This window comes from Ruditapes philippinarum, unplaced genomic scaffold, assembly GCF_026571515.1.
Source record: "Ruditapes philippinarum isolate M1 unplaced genomic scaffold, ASM2657151v2 ctg1523_1_1_1_1, whole genome shotgun sequence".
NCBI classification, from domain to species: domain Eukaryota; kingdom Metazoa; phylum Mollusca; class Bivalvia; order Venerida; family Veneridae; genus Ruditapes; species Ruditapes philippinarum.
In genome coordinates this window covers 12,102-34,249 of record NW_026863848.1, presented here as the reverse complement: position 1 = coordinate 34,249, position 22,148 = coordinate 12,102, and the positions used below count along the sequence as shown (strand labels likewise).

At 32.8% G+C, this 22,148-nt stretch overlaps 1 protein-coding gene across 1 annotated transcript in view; it reads right to left on the bottom strand.

Annotated features, from left to right (window-relative positions):
- Positions 1-19,987, bottom strand: part of LOC132723517 (uncharacterized) — a 62,037-nt gene extending 42,050 nt beyond the window's left edge. Inside the window, exons 1-5 of the mRNA XM_060708241.1 lie at positions 19,749-19,987; positions 10,863-11,211; positions 10,091-10,249; positions 6,835-7,440; positions 6,127-6,151 (exon numbers count right to left, since the gene is read on the bottom strand). Coding sequence (XP_060564224.1) covers positions 6,127-6,151; positions 6,835-7,440; positions 10,091-10,249; positions 10,863-11,211; positions 19,749-19,987 — 1,378 coding nt within the window. The remainder of the gene's footprint in view (positions 1-6,126; positions 6,152-6,834; positions 7,441-10,090; positions 10,250-10,862; positions 11,212-19,748) is intronic.
- Positions 19,988-22,148: the final 2,161 nt, after the last annotated feature.

Here is a 22,148-nt window from a genome sequence, read left to right as displayed (position 1 = left end):
TCATATACCAATTTATGTTAAATCATTCAGACCAAAATTATAAGTGGATAAATAAAATTAAAGATATTTTAAACTCTGTTGGCAGGACTGACTTATGGATTTATCAAAATACAGCCGTAAATAAAAGTATTCCATATCGCATTAAACTCACCTTAACTGATCAATATAAACAAATATGGCACGATCAAATGCAATCATCAAATAAAGGCCGTATATACAATAGCTTTAAAAAGTCGCTTACTTATGAAAAGTATCTAAATTTAATCCCACGCAATGACTACATTACCCTTTTCAAATTTAGATCATGTAATACAAGACTCCCATCAGAGACCGGGCGCTATGATGGTACCGCTTTCTTAGATAGAACCTGTCCTCTGTGTACAAGTGGCTCCCCAGGCACAGAAAGACATTACATCTTTAACTGTAGCTATTTTAACAATCAACGCAGCATGTATCTTAATAACTTTCACTTAGTTGATAACGAAAACAGTTTTGAAAGCTTTATAAATTCAACAAATGTGCCCAAACTGTTGAATCTTTGTAAATTTATCCGTATAGTCTTGGCAAAATTTTAATTATATAGCATCCAACATATTAATGATAACAGTTTTACAGACTTACCCTTTTTCTCCCCAAAATAATCCATAAAGATACTTCTGCAATACTTGAATACCTATGAACTTTCACACATTGAGCGCGCGCATATCTATTTATTTATCTATTTATATCTTTCGCCAATTATAAATTATCCGTTATTATGCTACCTTGTTGAATTTTACCCAAAACAGCGTAATTAAATTACAAATTTATCGTTTCAAAACTCTTTCAAAAATATATTTATTTTATTTATTTTGTTTATTATTATTGTTATTATTATTTTCCAATTATAATAATAATAACAATAATAATAAATACACCAAGGTCATGATCTATATTGAAGCGTGACCTACACTAATCAAGGGAAAATCTCAAAATTATATTTGAACGTAAAGTTTTAGCATAAAGGTGTAGCTCGTATATCTTGATTGAATCTTTCAGTACATTCTTTTATATAGGTGTTTTTTTTTTTGTTTTTATTATTATTATTATTATTATTATTATTATTATTTTCTTGTTTTTCTTATCAAGATGAACTGTTAAATTATCTAGAATTAAGAATATCCGAATTCCCCCCCCCCCCCCAGAAAACACACTGTAATAATTCACCATGTTGTTTACATTATAAGAAAAAAAAATATATTGTGCAAAATTATGTATGTTTACTGCTGGAAAACTAGTGTATTATACTTCTCATATTAGAAAATCCTCATATTGTACAAATAAGCTTTAGTAAATAAAGATATCTGTCTGTCTGTCTGTCAGTTATCTTATTCTTACTGTTAAAACCAATTAAGTCCTGAAACCGATTAAAGCCACATTGACTACGTGTGAATAATACATGATGACCGGCAATTAAAATTACTATGAAACGTGTGAATCACGAGTGACAACATCTCACCTTGATGTAGCCGACCTTTGATCAGTCGGCTGTTTTCACACTTCGACTAATGAAGATGAAAATATGTTGGAATAACATGTATATTTTTTCATTAGGTGATGGGCACGTAATGTGATCTGAAGGCATGTTTGAGTGATATTAAGCTCATTACTAAGGCGTTTTTATGTTTAAAATCACACTCCATTTTCTTATAAATATTTGTATGTGTTTTTTCTTTCTTTTTTCCCTTTCTTTCCTTTTTAGCTCACCCTGAACCTTCGCTCATCAGAGCCGAAAGCTCAGGGTGAGCTATTAGTATCAAAGGGGGATACTCCGGCGTCCGTCGTCATGTGTCAACAATCGTCTTGTTTTCTGAAACCGCTGGGCAAATTTACTTCAAATTTCGTATGTAGCATCCTTGTGACAGTCAAACTTGAGTTTGCTCATGTCATTTCAATTGACCCCTTTTAGGGGTCAACAAAGCTAAAAAAAGAAAAACCTTTATACATCTTCTACTACAGAGCTAATTGATGGATAATCACCAAACTTTGCCTGTAGCATTCTTGGAAAGTCTTTTATGATGTTTGCTCATATAAATTTGATCGGCTCCTTTTAGGGGTCTTTAGGGCTAAAAAAAGAAAAACCTTTAGACAACTTCTTCTAGAGAACAAATGGATTGATGATCACCAAACTTTGTCTGTATCATTCTAATGTAGTCGTTTATCAAGTATGCTCATACAATTTGATTGGCCTCTTTCAGGGGCCGCTAAAGCTCAAAATAAAGATACCTTTAAACATCTATGTCTAGAGAACTAATAGATGGATGATCACCAAACTTTGTCTGTAGCATTGTTGTGTAGTTTTTCATCATATTTGCTCATATTATTTTGATTGGCCCCTTTTAGGGGTCTATAGGGCAAAAATAGGAAAATCCTTAGACATCTTCGTCTACAGAACTAATGGATGGGTGATCACCAAACTTTGTCTGTATCATTCTTGGGTAATCTTTTATCAAGTTTGTTCATATTAATTTGATTGGCCCCTTTTAGGGGCCGCTATAGCTAAAAATAGAAATACCTTTAAACGTTTATTTCTACAGAACTAATTAATGGATAATCATCAAAATTTGTAGCATTCTGGGGTAGTCTTTTATTAAGTGTGCTCATATATATTTGATTGACCCCTTTTAGGGGCCGCTTAAGCTAAAAATAGAAACACCTTTAAACTTCCTCTACAGAACTAATTGATGGATGATCACTTAACTTTGTCTGTAGCATTCTTATGTACGTTTTTATCAAGTTTGCTCATATAAATTTGATTGGCCCTTTTTAGGGGCCTCTAAATGTATCTTCTTCTTCTACCGTCTAAATATCAGTTCAAAACAGACATTATTTGATATATGAGCGGGGCAATTCACAGTAAAATATGTATTTATTACACGGAAAGATTTTTGACAAAATTGCGATTTTTTAAGATCAAAAGTTGTGAAATATCGAACGAAGATGAATACCATCAGTATATATGTTGTAATGAAACACGGGAAAAAGATCCTGTTTTCAATTTTTGTATTTTTCTAAATCTAATGAAAATTTAGGCGCATACATGAAGTTGTACAAGTCAACCACTTCTTTAAATTTTGCAACTTAAAACTCTAGATCAGAAAAACCTTTCAAAGTTTTCCAAGTTTTAATTGAATATATCGGGCATTGAAGAAATTGTACACGTACGGACGAGTTAATCTGTAATATTAAGTTTGCATTTTTTACCGTCTAAGAAAAAACGACTTCGGCAGATATATTCCTGAGAAAAACTCATTAAGTAGTTAAGTAGTTAAAGTAGATGAAATTTTCATGAAGTAAACAAAACCAGATGTCTAATATGCAATTTATTTCAGGTTATGAAAAGTTGTTTATTTTTTATAGAAATACAGATGAACCTTAACAATATGTGCCAAACAATGCACACTTTTTTCATTTACATATTTTTTTCTTATTCATATTGATGACACAAACATGAACATTTTCACGACATTAGCAAAGCATATAGTTCATATATAAAATTTCGGTCCTATCTGCGTGGTTTCACTGTATTTTTACAGTTTATGACAACACAAGTTAAGTTTATATAGACAACGTACCGCATGAACGGGAATATAAGGCAAAAAGTAAAATTAAAAGTAAAATAACCACATGTAAAGTTTATATGGTACAGACGTTCATTATTGAATCTAACTTGACTACAAATGGGTAAAATTGCACGGTAAATTATACGGAATTGCGTTCAGTAACATTTCTGAGAGAGTTTAAACCAAAAATTGTAATTGAACACAAAAAATGATATATGCAATAACTTTACTTTACTATTGTATATATTATAAAAGATTTGCGTACATTTTAATGGAAATATGTGAACTATTTTAGGTATGGATAACGTTGGCAAAAAGGTCTTTATAACGTATTATCCGATTGATAAAGAGGGCGAGGCCAAATGAAGAAATGTTGCTACTCAAGATTGATAGAACATTAAAAACGTCCCTGTATCTTCCGGTATCAGTACTGAAGATCCTTTATTCAATGATCTTTTATTTACGACAGGAATATTGCAAAGTTGGTGACAGACGGAGTTTGTTTCAATATAATGGCCATTATGGCCAAAAGTAACTTACCAGTCTTTCGGTTTCAAGTCGCACAAGTATTTGAAGAGTTTATGTTGTTTAAACTGTAACCATGTCTATCAATCTTTGATCAGTAGAATAGAACATTTTTGTGTAATTTACGAGTACAAGCTTAAGAGAGCCACCCAAGACACTTTTTGGTGCAAATATATCAATATACAACCAGTAATTCAAAAAGATATTTAAAGGTTAAAAATTATTTTTAACAAATATTGCACTCTGTAATTCTTAGCTCGAACGGCCTACCCCACTTTTATTAAAATCACATTTTTCTACTATGGACTCTTTATAACCATAATAATCAGTAGAATTATTTTATGATGTTCGGAAAAGAAAATATCATTTCTGTTGTATACACATAATCAACATTAAATAAGAATGTCTCCCTCAATCACTGATGTCAAAAAATGCAAAACTTCCAAACAAATTCAAGGAAGGATAAAAAACATTTGTATTGAAAATTACAAGAAATGTATCATTTTTATTATAAGTAACTATCACAATATTAATTTGTCTGTGTAAACACACATATTTTAAAAATATGCGACCGGGACATTGCACTGTGATCCAATTATAAAGCGAAACAAACACACAGGGAAATGTATGCAGGATACATGGAACAATGTATATAGCGGTGAAAGTATATTGCATTAGATTTGATGTACTTGCATTCGAAGGCAAGTCATTTATTTCTTTAGTCGCCTATTATGCAAAAATGTTTATATTGAATGTTTCCGTGTATTTTTTTTTAAAAATATAGTATTCAGCAGTCCGTTCATAATCGATAACGACTGTTAAGCAGCGTCAAGCAGATGTAGTTTCCTTTGACTTGAAACGAGCTAAAACTGACCGGTAAATTTCACCTTGAAACAGACCATACCATGCTTTTTTGATGCAATAAACAAATGGACTCGAACGATTTGAAAAAAGGGGAAATGTTTTTACAGAAAACGAAGAAATAGTTTAACCACACAAAAAGGCATTTAAAAAGTTTCTTCCTGATATCAAAATGGCACAATCAATAGAACAAAGTGGCGCGTTTCATATACATTTTGAATGCTTTGGATTTCTTGGTGAATTTTAATATCTTCACATCTCAGCTAGTTTCATCAAACATATAATTATTGAGTTTTAACAGATTATGTAGCGCTTCAAAATCGCTGAAGGGCGTCCTTGGCCGAGTGGTTAAGGTCGTTGACTTCAAATCACTTGCCCCTCGCCGCTGTGGGTTTCGATCCCGACAGGGGCTTTGGACTCTTTCATGTGAGTTAGCTATCCAGCTAGCTTAAGGAACGTCGGTGGTTCTACTCAGGTGCCCGTTCGTGCCTGAAATATGCATGGAAGGGCACCTGAGGTCTTCCTCCACCAGTAAAGCTGGAACGTCGCGATATGATCTATACTGTGTCGATGTGACGTAAAACCCAAAACAAACAAAAACAAACAAAATCGCTGTTCGTTTTGCTAAAGGAATTTCTGCAGAAGACGGTAAGACGTTGGCGTGTACGTTATACTAACTGACACGTCTGGTGCTTAAGGACTAACCCTAGGTTGCCCACTACGCATGCTGATTTTCATTTCTGTAAAGTTTTATGACTCAAAGTTATACACTGTTTTTGGCTACGAACAAGGGCAATAACTCTGAAAAAACTGAATAAATCCTCACACAAAACCTAATGTGCACACCTACATTTGCTGGCCAACCATTCTTCAAATAATTTGATTGGCTATGCGCAACACTAATTGAAAATAGCCTTTTTACATAGTCAGAGGCAATTACATTGACAAAATAGATTAATGCACACGCAAAAACCCGGGTGCAAAATTTAAAATGCTGATCAACATTTCTGTTAAGTTTTTTTACTATAGATCAAATATTTTTAGAGGTTGTGAAACAACATGAGAACAGACAAACGTATGGACGGACGAACAAGGCCTCCTCACAGACCTCTAAATGATATAAGATGAATTCATTTACCTTTCTTTGATTGGCTTGGCAACACCTGTGGAAAGAATAAGACATAGACTTGTGATAATTAGGATGATTGTTGATAAAATCTTTTAGTGTTATTTCTTTCAAAATGTAAAGCAATCAGTATTTTGAAATTGAAAAAAAAAATATAGATATTGCTTTCGATAAGACTGTCCTATCAACAGGGTGGAAAATCCACGTGATTATTATATGATCAACTTACAACAAAATGTGAGTCATATATGTACAAATTTAAGACTGTTCCCAAATTCTAAACTTAAGGACCATTTGTTTGAAATGCATTTTTACACAAAATACCTTGACCTTGTTCTATGTCATCCCAAGTTCCACTTAAACCTAGAGGATCAATACCAAATGTGGGAGACATCATCAATTAATTTATTTACTAGGAGAAATGTAAGAAAAATACAAATTGTCGTGTTAGTTTAACCAAACCAGATCCTATATTTTATAAAAGCGGGAGTACCTTTGATAAATGGATATCACAGTTACATAATATGACAATAAAATAAACTTTGTTATGATATCTTAACGTGTAATTTATAAAGGCATTAATAGAAATAGAACTTATGAAAAATGAAAATTAACAAAACAAAAATCAAAAGAGTTACTGAAAGCTATTTCTACACAAAGACATTGTACTGGATTGATTAAGTTATATAGGTTAATATGGAGTGATGAAAGAAAACCAACCTTAAAATGTGATTTTGAACTTGAAGGACTGAACGCATTTTTGAGCTTCCGACGAACTTTTTGGAAAATGGATTCTCTTAAAACAACTTTTCCGCTCATATCAGACCTAGCAGCACTAGCCCCAACAAGAAAATTTTCTTTTGCTTCTGTACCAGCCTTGGTGATTACAGATAAAACGTCTTTTTTTAAATTACAAATTTCAGATATAGCTTCACTTTTCTGTCCATCAATATCGTTTTTTGCCTCGGATATTTCTTGTAATGCCTGTCCCCCGACTGCTTTTATCTCAGAAATACCATCAGTAGTCTTCCCAGCAATGTCATGTATACCCTCTTTCCTGGCTGTGGCAATGTCAGATATGGCAACCCCTTTCTCTACAGTTAGTGATTGCTTTACCGATATACCTGCGTTCTCAACATCTGCCAAAGCAGAATCCTTAAACTCATCAACATCTAGCTTTAATTTATACCGTAAAGCTAATGCTTTCTCATCGAGTTTACGCAAATGTTCTGCTATTTTGTCGTCAAGTTCGGTTAATGCCTTATTTCTCATCTGAAGAAGTGATACTTTGTCTCCTTGGCTTATGTGTATTTTGTTGTTTTTTAACTGTAATGTAAAAGGCATATAGAAATGTTATATACTTATCAACTTATTGCTTACAAACATTGTATTTGATTGTCTAGTTTTACTGTTGAATAGATCTATCACAGTTTATACACCTCGGTCCGCTACAACTGTCGCTTGATCAAGCGAGGTAAATACGTAAAACTAATTTCGAATAGTCCTTTCTTCTTTTAGTATAGGAGTCGCATGCAAAAGATTATTAATGTCGTTTGTCCTGCTGTAAAAACTGTATTTTCCGGAAAAAGCTCCTCAAAATGTCTTTTTGTACTTTTAACAAAGATTTTCAGCTAAACATATAACCGACGAGCATATTCTCTTGACACTTTGAAAGATAATCATATGAGCTCCAAACAGTAAACTAATATATGGTGTACTAGCAAGAGCTAATTTTCTTCCATAAATAATAACATTTTTATACAGCTTTGAAGGCAATCTCTTTTGTAATTTTTTTTATATCCTTTATGTTTAACTTTTTTGACTGATTCAATTATCTACAAGCACATGTTTGCGGCATTTTTATATGTATGGACATGGTCTGGAAACAAAAAAGCATTACACACCTAAATGATGTAATGTTTTGCAATTATAAACCTTTTCAAATTTTGATGTTTGTATGTATGATGTTTTTAAAGTATTTTTTTAACAATTTTTCCAAACAATGTATACAAACCCCGTTTTTACACAATCAGACAATTGAAATGACGGTATTTTTTGGTAATTAACATACAACTGACTTTGTAAAATAAGTGGCACCTTTAATCAAACAAGACCTTTCCATAGACAGAGCACTCCAATTTGTTAGAGCTGAATAGTAAAAAGAAGCACCATAGAAAGGGGGCAATATTCTGAAAATGTGATCTCAGACTTACCTGCCCCAGATAGTCAACAAATACAGAGAAAAACAGAATCCCTAAAGAAAGCCCGAAATGGAAAAATGGAAAATGCTACAGGCTCAGTTTGATTGAGCCTGTTCATGGACGGTACTAGGAAGTGCAAGTTACCATCCACTCCCCGTAGCAACGGCTTTAGCAGAATTTGATATTTAAACACGAAAATGGTTAAATTTTGAATTAAGAAACATTTCAAGTTCAACTTTGTTTTACAAAAAAAAAGCAAATATTTTATGTCGAACGAGCAAAAAAAATGGGATTTCCAGGATTATCTCAACCCAACAAAGACATTTCAAATCTAATTGTAAAGAAGTACAGTAGGGTGAACGTTTCTTCTTACACGCAGAACGCACGCTGTGGAAAAAAACGCATGCATGTTACACGATAAAAGATCAAACGCTACACGCATGCTTTAGCAAATGAAGTATGCAGACACACGCAAAACGATTTTCTCTAAATGTTAAACGCTCTCTTAAAAATTGTTTGGAAATTTTGTAAAATGTCGATTTTTACCGACTGTATGTCATTCAGGCATTTTCAAGCATATTTTCAGTTTCAATTTTCAAGCATATTTTCATATTTTAATTCAAGCAAATTAAAGTACCTTTTGAGCTTTTTTCAAGAAAAATTCAAGTTCAAATATCAAATTCAAGGACTGTTAAACAAATTTGTCATTTATAAGCACTTTCTAAGAAATGGCCTCAAATTAAAACACATTTATACTAACAACCTTATATATATAATCAAAATAAATAAGTATATAATAGTTTTAACATACATTTCTATTGTAACATTATACATTTTTATTAGCTTACATTGAGTATTATCATATTCGCTAAGTATTAAATCATTTGCCAACAAATCTTTATTTGTATCTAATAACACATACACGCACACGCGCACGCACACACACACACACAAATACGTGCGCGAACACACACACACACGCACGAACACAAACACGCAAACTGAATTACTTCACTGTGAGAATTTTCCCCAACGACAGAAAAATTAATAAAGTTTTTCATAACTTCTGAGAAATTTTAATATGGCTCTAAAAGAAGTTTCTTTATCAACCAAGGAAAAAAAGAATCTCTTAATCAAAGAAAAGTTATTCGGAATGTCAATTTGTCCGTCAAATTTAACACAGTACACATAATTTAATTTGTTCTTCATATTCAATTTTGATTCAACTTCTTTATTCCATTATAAATCGATTTGATATACAAAGTGATTTATAAATACTTAGTTTCAAACTCTAGCGTTCAATATGAAAAAATATTATCTGTTTATCTATTAACAGTGACCATACTTTGACCCCAAGGAGTCAAATAGCAATCATAGACCAGTTTTTTTCCAAATAAGCTATGCACTTTGCTAACTTCTTTTCTTTTTGTATTTTAGCAACATTGACCTTGACCCATGATTTTTTTATTTTGTATTTGCTTCCAATTGTCTAGCCCCTTGATCAATACGTTTGTAGCACTATGTTAAATCATCATTTTGTGACAACTTTGCATGCAAGACCATATATCGTGTATAAGCTTTGTGTAATTAATATCATATTTCCCTTACTCTTTGTAAATCAGTCGTCATTTCAGAGTTATATACCAAAGTAGCTCAAATACATCCGGATGTCACCCCTTAAGTGGTTCAACGCGCACTTGCAATAAAAGCATATCTCATTTATCACATTAATAAATCTGATTTGTGCTTTAAAATTGTATATTATTATTATATACCTGTGTTAGTTTATCAACAGCTTTCTTTGATGCCTCATCGTTAATCAGACACTTTGGATCTTGAAGAACTACAATGAACGCGTCCAAATAAGAACACACAGTTGTTTCATCGATTTCAAGCTTTGAGCTATGTAAGATTTTATTTCGGGTGTCTCTCGCCTGAAAGAATTTGTATTATACATGTATGTAAAAGGGAAATCATAACACATAATTCCAATTATTATTTCGTTCTTTGCTTTTTTGTGATATATGTATATATGTGGTGAAGGAATATTTAATTGGCTTTAATTATATACTTTAATGATTTCTATACGTTTAATCTTATAATGAAGAACTGAAGAAAGTCTGCAATTCGAATCCATATTTGAATGTTTACCTTTTAGCGATATCAAGCAAAATTTATCTATTTAAAGTTATAAACTGAGTATATGATACTTTTTAAACAATTAGTAACTATTCAGAAATTATAGAAATCGTTGGATGATATAAAAATCATATATTTATTGTTGACCGTTTCCTGTACTTACCAAATGAAACGAACTGGCTAGGATTAATACTGGTCACAAAGTTTGTATTGACCTGTTGTTTATGATTATGCTAAGCAGACCAGCCGCATCTGTATCATTAGCTGATGTCCCTGGACCTTTAGTTGTTTGGAAACATTTTGCATAGCTCCACCCTTGAGGATCCGAACACCACGTACTTGGATCAGTGTTCTTCCATAATGGGTCTTTAAATACATGCTCATCTACAATTGCATCGTAAAATTTACTACATATGCCATCAGGGCATTTCCTTCGTCCAACTGGTCTGCTTCCAAAACAGTTGGTGGCCTGTTTTGGTAACATGTGCGTCTGCTACATGCCTTCGTAGAGTTGAAAATGATCTGGAGAAAGATTATTTTCCGTACATTGGTTGCACTGTTGTGTGGTGATCCAGATGGTAATGTCAAGATTACCTTTTTAAGAGTATTATCACGACATTGCAGTACCTTTTCTCCAACAAATTCTTGAAGACCTTCCTGTAAATATTCTAGTCCTTTTGAGCCTCGCACCCAATTCGCAAACAAATCTGAGTCCAATTCCTCACTTTCCATTACAGCATTTTTGAAACAGGTCAGTCTGAATGAAAATATATTTATAAATGTTATAATACAATTAACAATTTACAAGCCACTCTCCCACACAAAAAACGGGTATAAAACATCAACATATTTGTTTACAGTTGTTAAATTTACATGAAGTAAAATTTGCAGTTTCCATGATATATATGTGACCTAAAGGTTGTTATATTTCCCTTGATACAAATATAAAAACACCTGTTATCACACCCGTTAACATGTTTCGAGCAGGACAGCGTGATGCAGGTAGAACATTCAATATAAATGTCAGTTTTAAACCGGATTATCAAATTATGGTATTCTATTTTAGTCTATTTTTATAGACAAATTTTTCTATGATATATTGTGCAGCAATTGATTGCAGAATAAAAACAATATACCAAGCGCACAACTGTTCTTCCTGCAACCAACTGATCTTCTTGCAACTGGTGAACGTTTATATTAATCATTAAGGTCAACATTTACAAAATCAAACGTTGGAACGGTTTAAAATTACAGCATGATAAACATTTCAAAAACGTTACTATGATACTAGTCGGACAAGACATGTATAAATCATCTAGTTAATTATAAATGTACGAGCATGTGTGGTGATTTTATCTTGTCCCTAAAATGCTCAAACCACAATGTATGTGATAGTAGTTTAAATGTAAAAATTTGGATATTTTATCTACACGTTAAATATTACCAAGGTGACATAACTACTGTACGAACTTTGCATATAACTATTTAGGTTATCTCCCTTTTAGTAATATGTATTAATTAAAATGAGTGTGCTAAAAGCTAAACTCTATAACTAGGCATACCACTGTTAAATTTCCAAGTAATTAGATCTTTTGATATGTTTGGCTTGACAAGTGCTTCTAACTTCAACAGTGTAGACCAGAAAAATCTCCATAGTTTATTTACTATTAATAATTCGAGCACAGTTATATTATTGTATCATATTATAAATTCAACCTTTATAGCATGTAATTGTAACCCCGCATGTTTTTTTATTTTTTCCTTTGCTATTTATATATTAATATTTGAGGCTTCGTGCTATTAAGCAGTTATGTTTAGGTGATTGTTGTTCTATTGTTCTAAAATTTATTCAGATGCATAAAAATAAATATGTGAGAGTGGTTGTTTTAGGTTCAAAAAGAACATTATGATACATTGAATATGGAATAAAAAATACGTAGTTGATAGTTTTTCAATTTTAGCAGCTATTCATTATTTATCAGTTCTAACATTGATTTTTTTAGTTTGATTTTCTTTTATTTTTGACATACAATTAGATGAACCCTAAAAACCTATATGGGTTTAACAATTGTATTTTTACAGAGACTGTGAAAAGCCTGGTATTAAGCTTCCAGTAAAGACATTTCTACCGCATTATAGTAACAATATTGCTAGAGATATGGAAACATAAGTAAAATTACTTTACTACCACAAAAATGAAGGCCCTTGATAGTATACAGGTACAGATAGTGGCTATGACAAGCGCAGTAAGTGACTTAAGGGGTGATCTTAAAACGGTGCTAAGAAGATATAATAGAGGAATTAATGAAAAACATTATTGCATCTTTAAATTAAACTTTGATTAAAACGATTGATAGCACGGAACAAGATAGAGCGTTGGTAATGATTGAACGATTAAGCTCTCTAGAATTTGAAAATGAAAAAGTAAAAGACAGACTTAGAGATTTGAAAAATAGAGCGAATCAGAAAATTAGGGAAATAGAAGAGAATGTTAGCAAGAATTATTATGTAAGTACAGAGGCAAGCAGGAGAACAAATTATTTTTTGGAAGAACAATGTGAAAATAATTCAGATACCAGAAGACAAGGCTGATTGCGCGGAGATTCTTGCTTTATTTATAAATAAAATGATAATTTCAAAGGTATCAAAATTAAAGTTAAGGGTGTAAAGTATTTGATGTCACAATACGCAGATGACACCTCATTGATATTAGACGGTTCTGAAAAATCCCTCGTTCATACTATGAAAGTTTTAAATTTTATGCAAATATCTCTGGTTTAAAAATAAATGTTGACAAAACTAGGGCGTTATGGATAGGTGCAATGAGAAATAGCGATTTAGAATTATATCCGGAAATCGGTGTTAAATGGGACAAAGGTCCATTTAAATTATTGGGAGTAACTTTATCAACAAATATTACATCTATAAGTGATCTTAACTATCCTTCCAAGATAAATGAAGTTAAGATTCTTTTAAAATTATGGTCCAGAAGACTACTTTCTCCTATAGGAAATATCACAGTGATTAAGAAGCTTGCTTTGTCAAAATTAACTAACCTGTTTTTATCTTTACCAAACCCTAAATCCGATGTAATTAAAGACCTACAAAATGTATTTTTCAAATTTATTTGGAATGATGGACCGGATACGATAAGAAGAATAAAACTCAATCAAGTTAAATGTAATGGTGGGCTTAGAGCGGTTGACTTAATACATTTCATCAGTGCTTTAAAAATCACTTGGATAAGAAGACTTTTCTCTTCAAACACTTAATATGCTTTTCTTGTACAAGAATTGTGTCCAGCTCTTTACCAGTCGACCAAATATGGTACTGACTATTTGTTACAACATAAAAGTCGAGTAAACAATTTGTTTTGGAAGGATGTTTTGAATTCATTTTATTTATTTCAATGTAAGATTTGTTCAGGTAACTGGGCAGATTTCTTGTCCAATCCGGTATGGTTAAATCCTAATTTCAACATTGCAGGAAAATCGTTTGAAAAGGTGTTTCGTTTGTCAACGATTTTGTAAATGAAAATGGGTTGTTTTATAGTTTTCAAGAATTTCAAAGATTATTTGATGTTAGCTCAATCTTTCTTAAATATGAAGGTATAATAGTTCCTTCAGAAAAGCTTTGACGGATTTTCATGTAAATCAAAATGATATCAAAGTATAAAAACCTGATATTGCCAATTGCCATCCAAATACTTAACAAAAGTCGCAAAGGATGTCCCGCAATATACGACGTGCTGGTCAATAATAATCGTCAGACAAAATCAGAAATAAAATGGCAAAATGATTTTTCTTATATTTATCCTAACTGGAAAAATATCTACTTTCTATCCTTTAAAGGGATATTCAGGCAAAATAATGACAAAAATATTAAAATGATCTTTTGTACTCAACTCGCGCTAAAATGACATTTCTAAAAGTTTCAGCCTGAATTTCTCTTTAAATTCTAAATATTTTGGATTTGAAACATAAATATATCTATATATATTGAACAAAATTTAGACGCCAATAGAATCATCGAATAGTTTTAAAACAAGTCAGGTGACTTAAACAAATCGTTGAAGTTACAATAAAAGATACTGTGGGTATTGTATGATTGAAATAAGCAAAATCATTCATTTGACATGTTCTTTAACGTTTCCAGAGTTCAATGTGACAACTATTGTGAAATCCTAGCGCTCTAACCTGACCCACGCGGGTCAGGTTAGGAAACCACCATTTTATTCTTTATATGGAGAAAAGTTTTGTCCCTTTGGCTGTCTAATATATTCATTTTGAGGGCATTTACAGAATTAGGAATGAAAAATTGAAAACTAAGAAATGAAAATTTTGCCTGTGTCTCCCTTTAAAGTGACTAATGGTCCAAAACTTTTATGGCTTCAATATAGAATAACGCATCGTATTTTAGGTACAAATATATTACTGAAAAAGATTAAAGTTAGGGACAACGACAACTGTACATTTTGTAATGTCAATCCAGAAACCATAAAACATTTATTTTGGGAATGTGACATAGTCAACATGTTTATAAGGGACGTGTAGGGCTGGTTAACAAACACAATTCCAAATTCAGCTTTTCATTTTTTAGAACAATCTGTCATTTCGGCTTTTCCTGATTCACAGTTCCAGAGAATAATATATTATATTAATTAAAACCATTATATTTACAAATGTAAAATGAAGTCCGTATTGCCAAGATTAGAGGCTTTTAAAAATCAATTACTATTTTTGGTTAAAACAGAAATAATCAACGCCAAAAAAATTCTTAGGTTTGAAACAATGCAGGATGTATGGAACGAAAACATAAAATTAATCAATGAAAACGAAAGTACCTAACATTCTTAGCTGTAAGGAAATTTTGACACTGATTGTTGTTATGTAACTTAACTCTTTAATAATTGAACGTTTGTGCAGAGTAAACTTTGCCTTTTTAAAAAAATATAATTAGAAAATAAATATAGTCATTTGCAAATGTATGAATTTGTGTGTATTATTTCAGAACACTGTTATTACATCAAATTTCTAGTATTGTATTAATGTATTATTTCATGAATTTTATTGTTTGCATTGTACAATAAAGAGAAATAAGAAAAGAAAACTAGATGAAGATAATGAGAAACTGGCAAACACTTTAGAGCCATCTTGCAAACAAATGCCAAAATAATACTGAATAACGAAGATATAGTTGATTTGCGTAGAATTTCATCCAAGAAAAGAAATATTTGGCCAATCTTAGTTGAACTTAATAATAAAAGTATGAAAGTTATAATCAAGTTTAATCGAAAATCGATAGCGAAGAAGGGTAAAAACCTTATGGTTATGATATAAGGTTAAATCAGGGACTTATTTAGAGGCTGCTGTTACACCATACCATTGAAGGTGCATGGTTTTTCAATCGCTCTCTGTTTGGACTTACGACATACGATAAACGTATCAAATTTGATATATATGACAATATAATCAATGCAATAGAGGAATTTATGAACACTAAAGCAGCCTCAAAACTGTACATTATAATCTTTTATAAAGTAAACTTTTTATAAACATGGCCTCAATTACAATGTTGCTAAGTACATTCAGTAAAACTTGTGTTAGTGGACACCTCTAAAAAAAACCTGTTAATGAATACCACTCTTTAACAACAAGACATTGTTATAAAGAACAGAGTAATATCCGAATAAAGAAAACTTGTCTATTAAAGGACTTGTTTGGGCTCTCTTTCTTTTGGATGGCCTATGGTCACAGATTTGACTTAAACATGATAAGGACGTATTGTATAAATGAAAACAGAATGTTTTAACTTTATTTAACCTAGTTTTTGTGATGTTGTTAAACATCTTTTTAAGATTTTTTTTGTGATTACATTCATTTTAAGTTACATTTTTTCCGTTAACCATTCAAATCGAGGGTACACAAAGTAATGTTGATTTGAGTCTTGTGGGTGTGGACTTACCTTATCACTGGACAAGTCCATCTTGAACTTCATATGTTTCCCCCTTTTTTACTTATTCAATAGATTTTTAAGTGATAAAGTATAATAATCATAAAACACACTTAGTAAAGGTTGTTTATATCTTTATGTAACCAGGACATGAACTATATTTATAAACATTTCATGCTGAAATATGGTTTGATGTTTTATCTAGAAAGTGTTCAAATGACAAAGGTCGCTTGGTGAGGTTCAAGAAGAAACTGTTTTAACAATAACATGATAGAATAAACCATGTATGTATATGTAATTTCTGTTATAAATAGTATTATTTCTCTTTAATTTTACGTGTTTTAGGCAGTTGTATTGTACATTACACAGAGGTAAGTCTATTTATTTGTTTTTAATATCTTACATTGTAGTTCTAAATATATGACTTGTATTCGTAATAAAGTTATTATGTTCTTTATATTGTTTGTAGTAGTATATGCGCCGGTTTAACGTCATTACTGCACATGCACCGCGGCCATTCTGTTTTCTATTAATATTAACTTATTGGCATACAAGAAATGACCTCCCTACACATGCGCGGCGGCCGTGTTGAATAACAGACGTGCGACGTCCATTTTGGATTCTTTTTCAAGAATGACATCACCACGTTATAAATAGAAACAAGAATGGAAGTATACAGAGCTGACTCATATACACGATCTTAGGGCTTGAATCGCAGACATTGAAGGTCAGGTCCTCGGCCCTAGACGGAGAGATAAATATCATCATTTAAGAAAAAAATGTCTGTTAATAACTACCTGCTTAACATTTCAATTAATAAAAGAGTACAATTAAAAGTAAAAAATACAAATAGTTCGTGTTTTTAATATGGTCAAAATAAATAATATACATTGAATAAAAATAGTACTTATTTACTCCTCGGCGGTCCGAAACCAAATGACACAAATCATCAGTGTATTACTTCTAAATGCTCTGATCACGAGTGTATCAAACGTTATCATAGTCTCATAGTCGAGCGTCTATTTATTTAAGAGCGGATGCATTAACAATAGCCTATTTGACTGTCAAAGTTTATCCCCTAAAGTCGCCACAATGTCTGGCGTGTGTTTATTTAGGGACGGATATACTATCAATGGCCTATTGAAATGTTCAAGTTAATCTCTTTAAAGTAGCCACTATTTAAAGTAGCCACTCGGTCTGGCGTATGTTTATTAAGGGGCGGATATGCGGACAATGCTCCATTCAACTGTTAAAGTTTATCCTTCTAAAGTAAAAGCGGGTTAGCAATCAGCTATTCAAGTGTCAGTTTACCACTGGGGCACAATTTTAAAACTCATTTTTGAAAAGAAATGCCAACATGTTTTAAAAACTGATCATCACAAATGTGCAACATTATAAAAAAACTATTATCAATGGTAACTAAAACCGAACAAAGATACACAAGAAAAAGCGTTTTTCGTCTTTTGTGCAACATTTTACGATATACATTTTGATTTTTTTCGCATTAAATGATAGACCTGTCAGAATGCTTCGAAATAAACCTAGGTTCTCGATTCGATTTTCAGCCGTTCTCGAGTTATGGCCCTTAAGCGATTTTTAAACCAATTTTTCAAAAATCATAAAACACTTAAGTTTATATACCGTTGGAAATATCTCGGTGAGTCGATTCAGAAAATGTTCGGGTTAAGTGTCTAATATTATTTGTAATTGAGATATTTCAAATATAGACTTAGTGTATTTTTGACACTGATGTTAAGTTAAAGCGTTGTTGCGCTGAGTTGCTTTGAAATATTCAAACGAATCGGGTGTCCTTATTTATGGGACGATTTTATCCATTTTGGTATCAGTTTAAAGGTATTTAAAAGAACTTTCAGATGCTGTCGATACTAAAGTTCATACAGGAAGTCATTATCACTCATGCGTAAAAATATTTATTTTTATATTGAAACCATCATAATTCACTTATTTATGAATCGATTTTAATGATTTTCTATTCATAGGTCATGGAGTCATGAGCTAAAAATAATTTGCAATCAAATGCTTGAATAAACTGGCCAATCAGGAGAAAACCTTCATGTATAAAGAAATAGAGAATCTTAGATTTTTCTCATTCTGTCTTCAGAATTCTATCCCACAAGATGAACTATGATGATTTTGGGGCTGACAGACTTGTGTCAAGTCGACCAAATGGAACAAGCATTTAAGCTCAAAAACTACTGAGGAACTTAATACTCGGGCAGAACTTAAAAGTTACTTTTTAAAGAACTAGTTTATTGTCAATGCTTGCAGTAAGTATGGGTGTTCCTTTCCGGGTGTATAACTGTTATGAGGTCGATTTTCAACGCAAGTGTTTACGTAGTACGAGTGAACTGTTTGATGTATGGTATCCTCATGCAAAAGAAAGAGGACAGATGCTAATGAAACGTATTGGCAACTATTCGACACAACTGTTGAAATTATATTTTCATGCGAAAAAATAAAAAAAAAACATATCAATTTATAGTTTTATTAACATACAATATTCTGATACAGTAATTATGGTGTTAAGAGTAATGATGCATTTTGTCTAGTAGCTTTTGTCATTTGATGTTTTTCAGTTTCATCATTTTTGACACTACTAGGTAATCATTGAGCTTTTTTCGTTGTGGATTAAATTCTTTGACAATGTCTCTCCCATTATACATAAGATGTTTCTTGTTTAGTATCTTCTCAAATCCAACATCAGAGCTTTGCGGGCAATTTCCCATCGAGTTGAAAAATTCGTAAGGGCCTTTCGTAGGAAAATAAAAAGCCACCCAATGTTTTCGAGGGCCAATGCTCGTATCCGTATTGGAAATTACGAATTTTCCTTTTTGTTTGCGAATTTGTTCAGCCGCACAAACTGTTACTGATTTCCTCGCAATTAATTTTTAACTGATAATTGTTCATTTTATTATGTTAAGTGACTCAAGTCATTGTCCGTTCGGCGTTTCTTACGCTCCGGTATACTGGAATCTCTGTTTCGTTTAACCTCCGATTTTGCAATTTCAATCGCTTGGGCTACGGGGCTAACCAAATTAACTAAGGGACGCTGTACATTTTTAAGCTCCTCTTCCACTTATTTTAGCTTTTCCTCGGTGGCTTTGAGTTTCGCTTCTAGTGTTTCAACTTTTTTACGCAAATGGCCGCTACCTACAATGTAATGACCCTTGTGGTCGGGTGTTACGTAACCGTCCCTCAAATCTTTAAAATGTTGATACCATTTCCCTGGATCATCTTTATAAGGGACCTATTTCTGCTGTTTATGATCGTAGACTTTTATGGAGCCCATTGTAACGTTGTAAGACTGGCGATCCTTCTTACGCATTTTCTTCCTCATTGTTTTCATGGTTTTCATCATTAGAAATGTTGATGTCATGACTGGGCCATAGAACCTCAAACAGATCTTTTCTTAGTTTAATGGATTGCCGAATTGATTCCTTAAAACTCATATCGTGTTGATGTTTCAGTTTCCTCGCGGACTGGAAAATTTTCTGTTGAGTAGGGTCCTTTGGCAATACGTAAAAGTCAATGAGAAATTTTGCATAATTTTGTCTCAACATTTTCATCAAATGCGGCAACACATCATTTGCAGCGCAAGAAAGAGCATCACCAAAAGAGTACTTTTGATCTATGTAACTGTTTAGTCATTCCTTGAATTGTTCCTAATTAGCCTGTCTGAGGGGCTTCTGAAATCTTCGATCCCATATGTCATTACGTGCACGTTCTTCTTCTTGTTCCTCTTTTATGCGCTTACCAGGAGGTCCCGTAAAGAAAAACTTCCTTTTTATCCCAATATTTTCGTCTTCTGACTCATCTTCCTCCTCCTCTTCCTCATAATCTTAATCAACATCATCATTTAAAGTATTGTCAGACAAGTTTCCTTCTCCACTAAACTCATTTTCGGAATTATCCGCAGGCTGTCTTTTCCTAGCTTGACTTTCAAAAATGTTTTCTCGCAAATGGTCATGTTCTGGAGTAGAGGATTTCAAGTCTACCACTAAACAACCGTGCGGTCTCGATGTCACTCGTTCGAAGCGTTTTATAAAGATTTTATAGGATGAAGGATATATTCTTCAGGCTAACGTAGCCATCTGCTGTCTGTCAATAGGGTTATTGAACAATACTATGCGTATTTAAAGCGATATCTCTGCAGGCTTCTCCTTGAGGAAACAAGTTTAGAGTGAAATAGACGAAATATATGTTTCTGTGGTGACTGCCCTTGGTAAAAAGATCAGCAATTCTTTGATCGCATTTGGCTTCTGTCATTAAATCGTCAAAAACAATCAAGTTCCTTTTACGGGCGTCGTTATACTCTTGACTATTTAAGTAGTCGGGGAAACCATGAACAAATTATATCCCAGGTATTCTACGTTGAAGTTCATCATACTGAAGCTGCCATTGCCCATAACATTATATGATGCGCTCTGGTGGTGGATTAACTAGATTGGATAAAAGCAGTGTTTTCGTCCATTCAGTTTTTCCACTACCACTAGGCCAGGAGACGACCATGGAAAATGGGTGTTGAAATTTCATCTTTTCTGAAGTATCCATATGAGTAATTTGTTTCGATAAAGAATCACTTTTAACAGTGTCATCACTCCCATGTACATAACGTTGATGTCTCAGCATGACGTCACGTCTGGAGAAAGATTGCTGGCAAATAGAACACTGAGTCATTATAAAAGAGGTCAAAGAAGTCCACTGCGGTATTCTTTCATCTATTGATATGATCATCCTTCTGACGCTGTAGAAAGTTTGCTGTGGAATGGCGGTTGCGGCGGCGGCGGTGGTGGCGGCGGTGGCGATGGTGGTGGTGGCGGCAGCGGTGGTGGTGGCTGGCGGCGGCGGTGGTAGCGGTGAGGGCGGCTGAGGTAGATAAACTCTTAATTCATATAATCTTTCCGCTAAAATATAAACGGAAATGTGTGTTTACTTATCATACTCTACTCTTTTCGCAGTGTCATGACTGTGTCTATACTTGAAGTTAACCTCTTTAGGCTTATCCACTGAAGTAGATTCAAGTCTATGTAGCGAATTGTAGCCGTTCCATTGATGGAACTTTCTAATATCTAGGAATTCATAATTAGCCTAAAGAAGACAAATACTACTTCAAGTCATATATGTTTATTTTATATATGGTAACATATACAATTACAAAGTTATATATCAATTTACATAACGGGCTTTTATGTATGTCGTATTTAGTTTAAATTATTCTTCCTCAAGATATAGATTCTTTTCTCCAATACACTATAAATATGTTCAATAACTTAAGAAATTTGTTGTCCATTTTCGTGAACGAATTCTTTCATATTTGTATCGGATACAGGCATTGTATATAGAAAATTGGGGTCTGTATACTTTACACGAACCAGTAAATGTATAGGTAACAATCCATTCTTCTGTCCTATTTCTTTTGCGCGTGGATACCATACATTAAATAGTTCATTCTATGTAAACATTTTGCATTGAAAATCGACCTCAATACAGTCATACACATACTTACAGCCAACATTGACAATAAACTAGGTACCGCGTTCTTTAAAAAGTAAAACTATAACCTTTGGCGACCGACGATTTGAATATGCAGCTCTGAAACTGTGGAACGATCTGCCGTCTGGTGTGAGGGACTCGAGCTCATTGTGTTCTTTTAAACGTGCACTTAAAACACACTATTTCAAACAAGCCTAAGTTTTATCGTGAATAATCTGAGACAGTGAT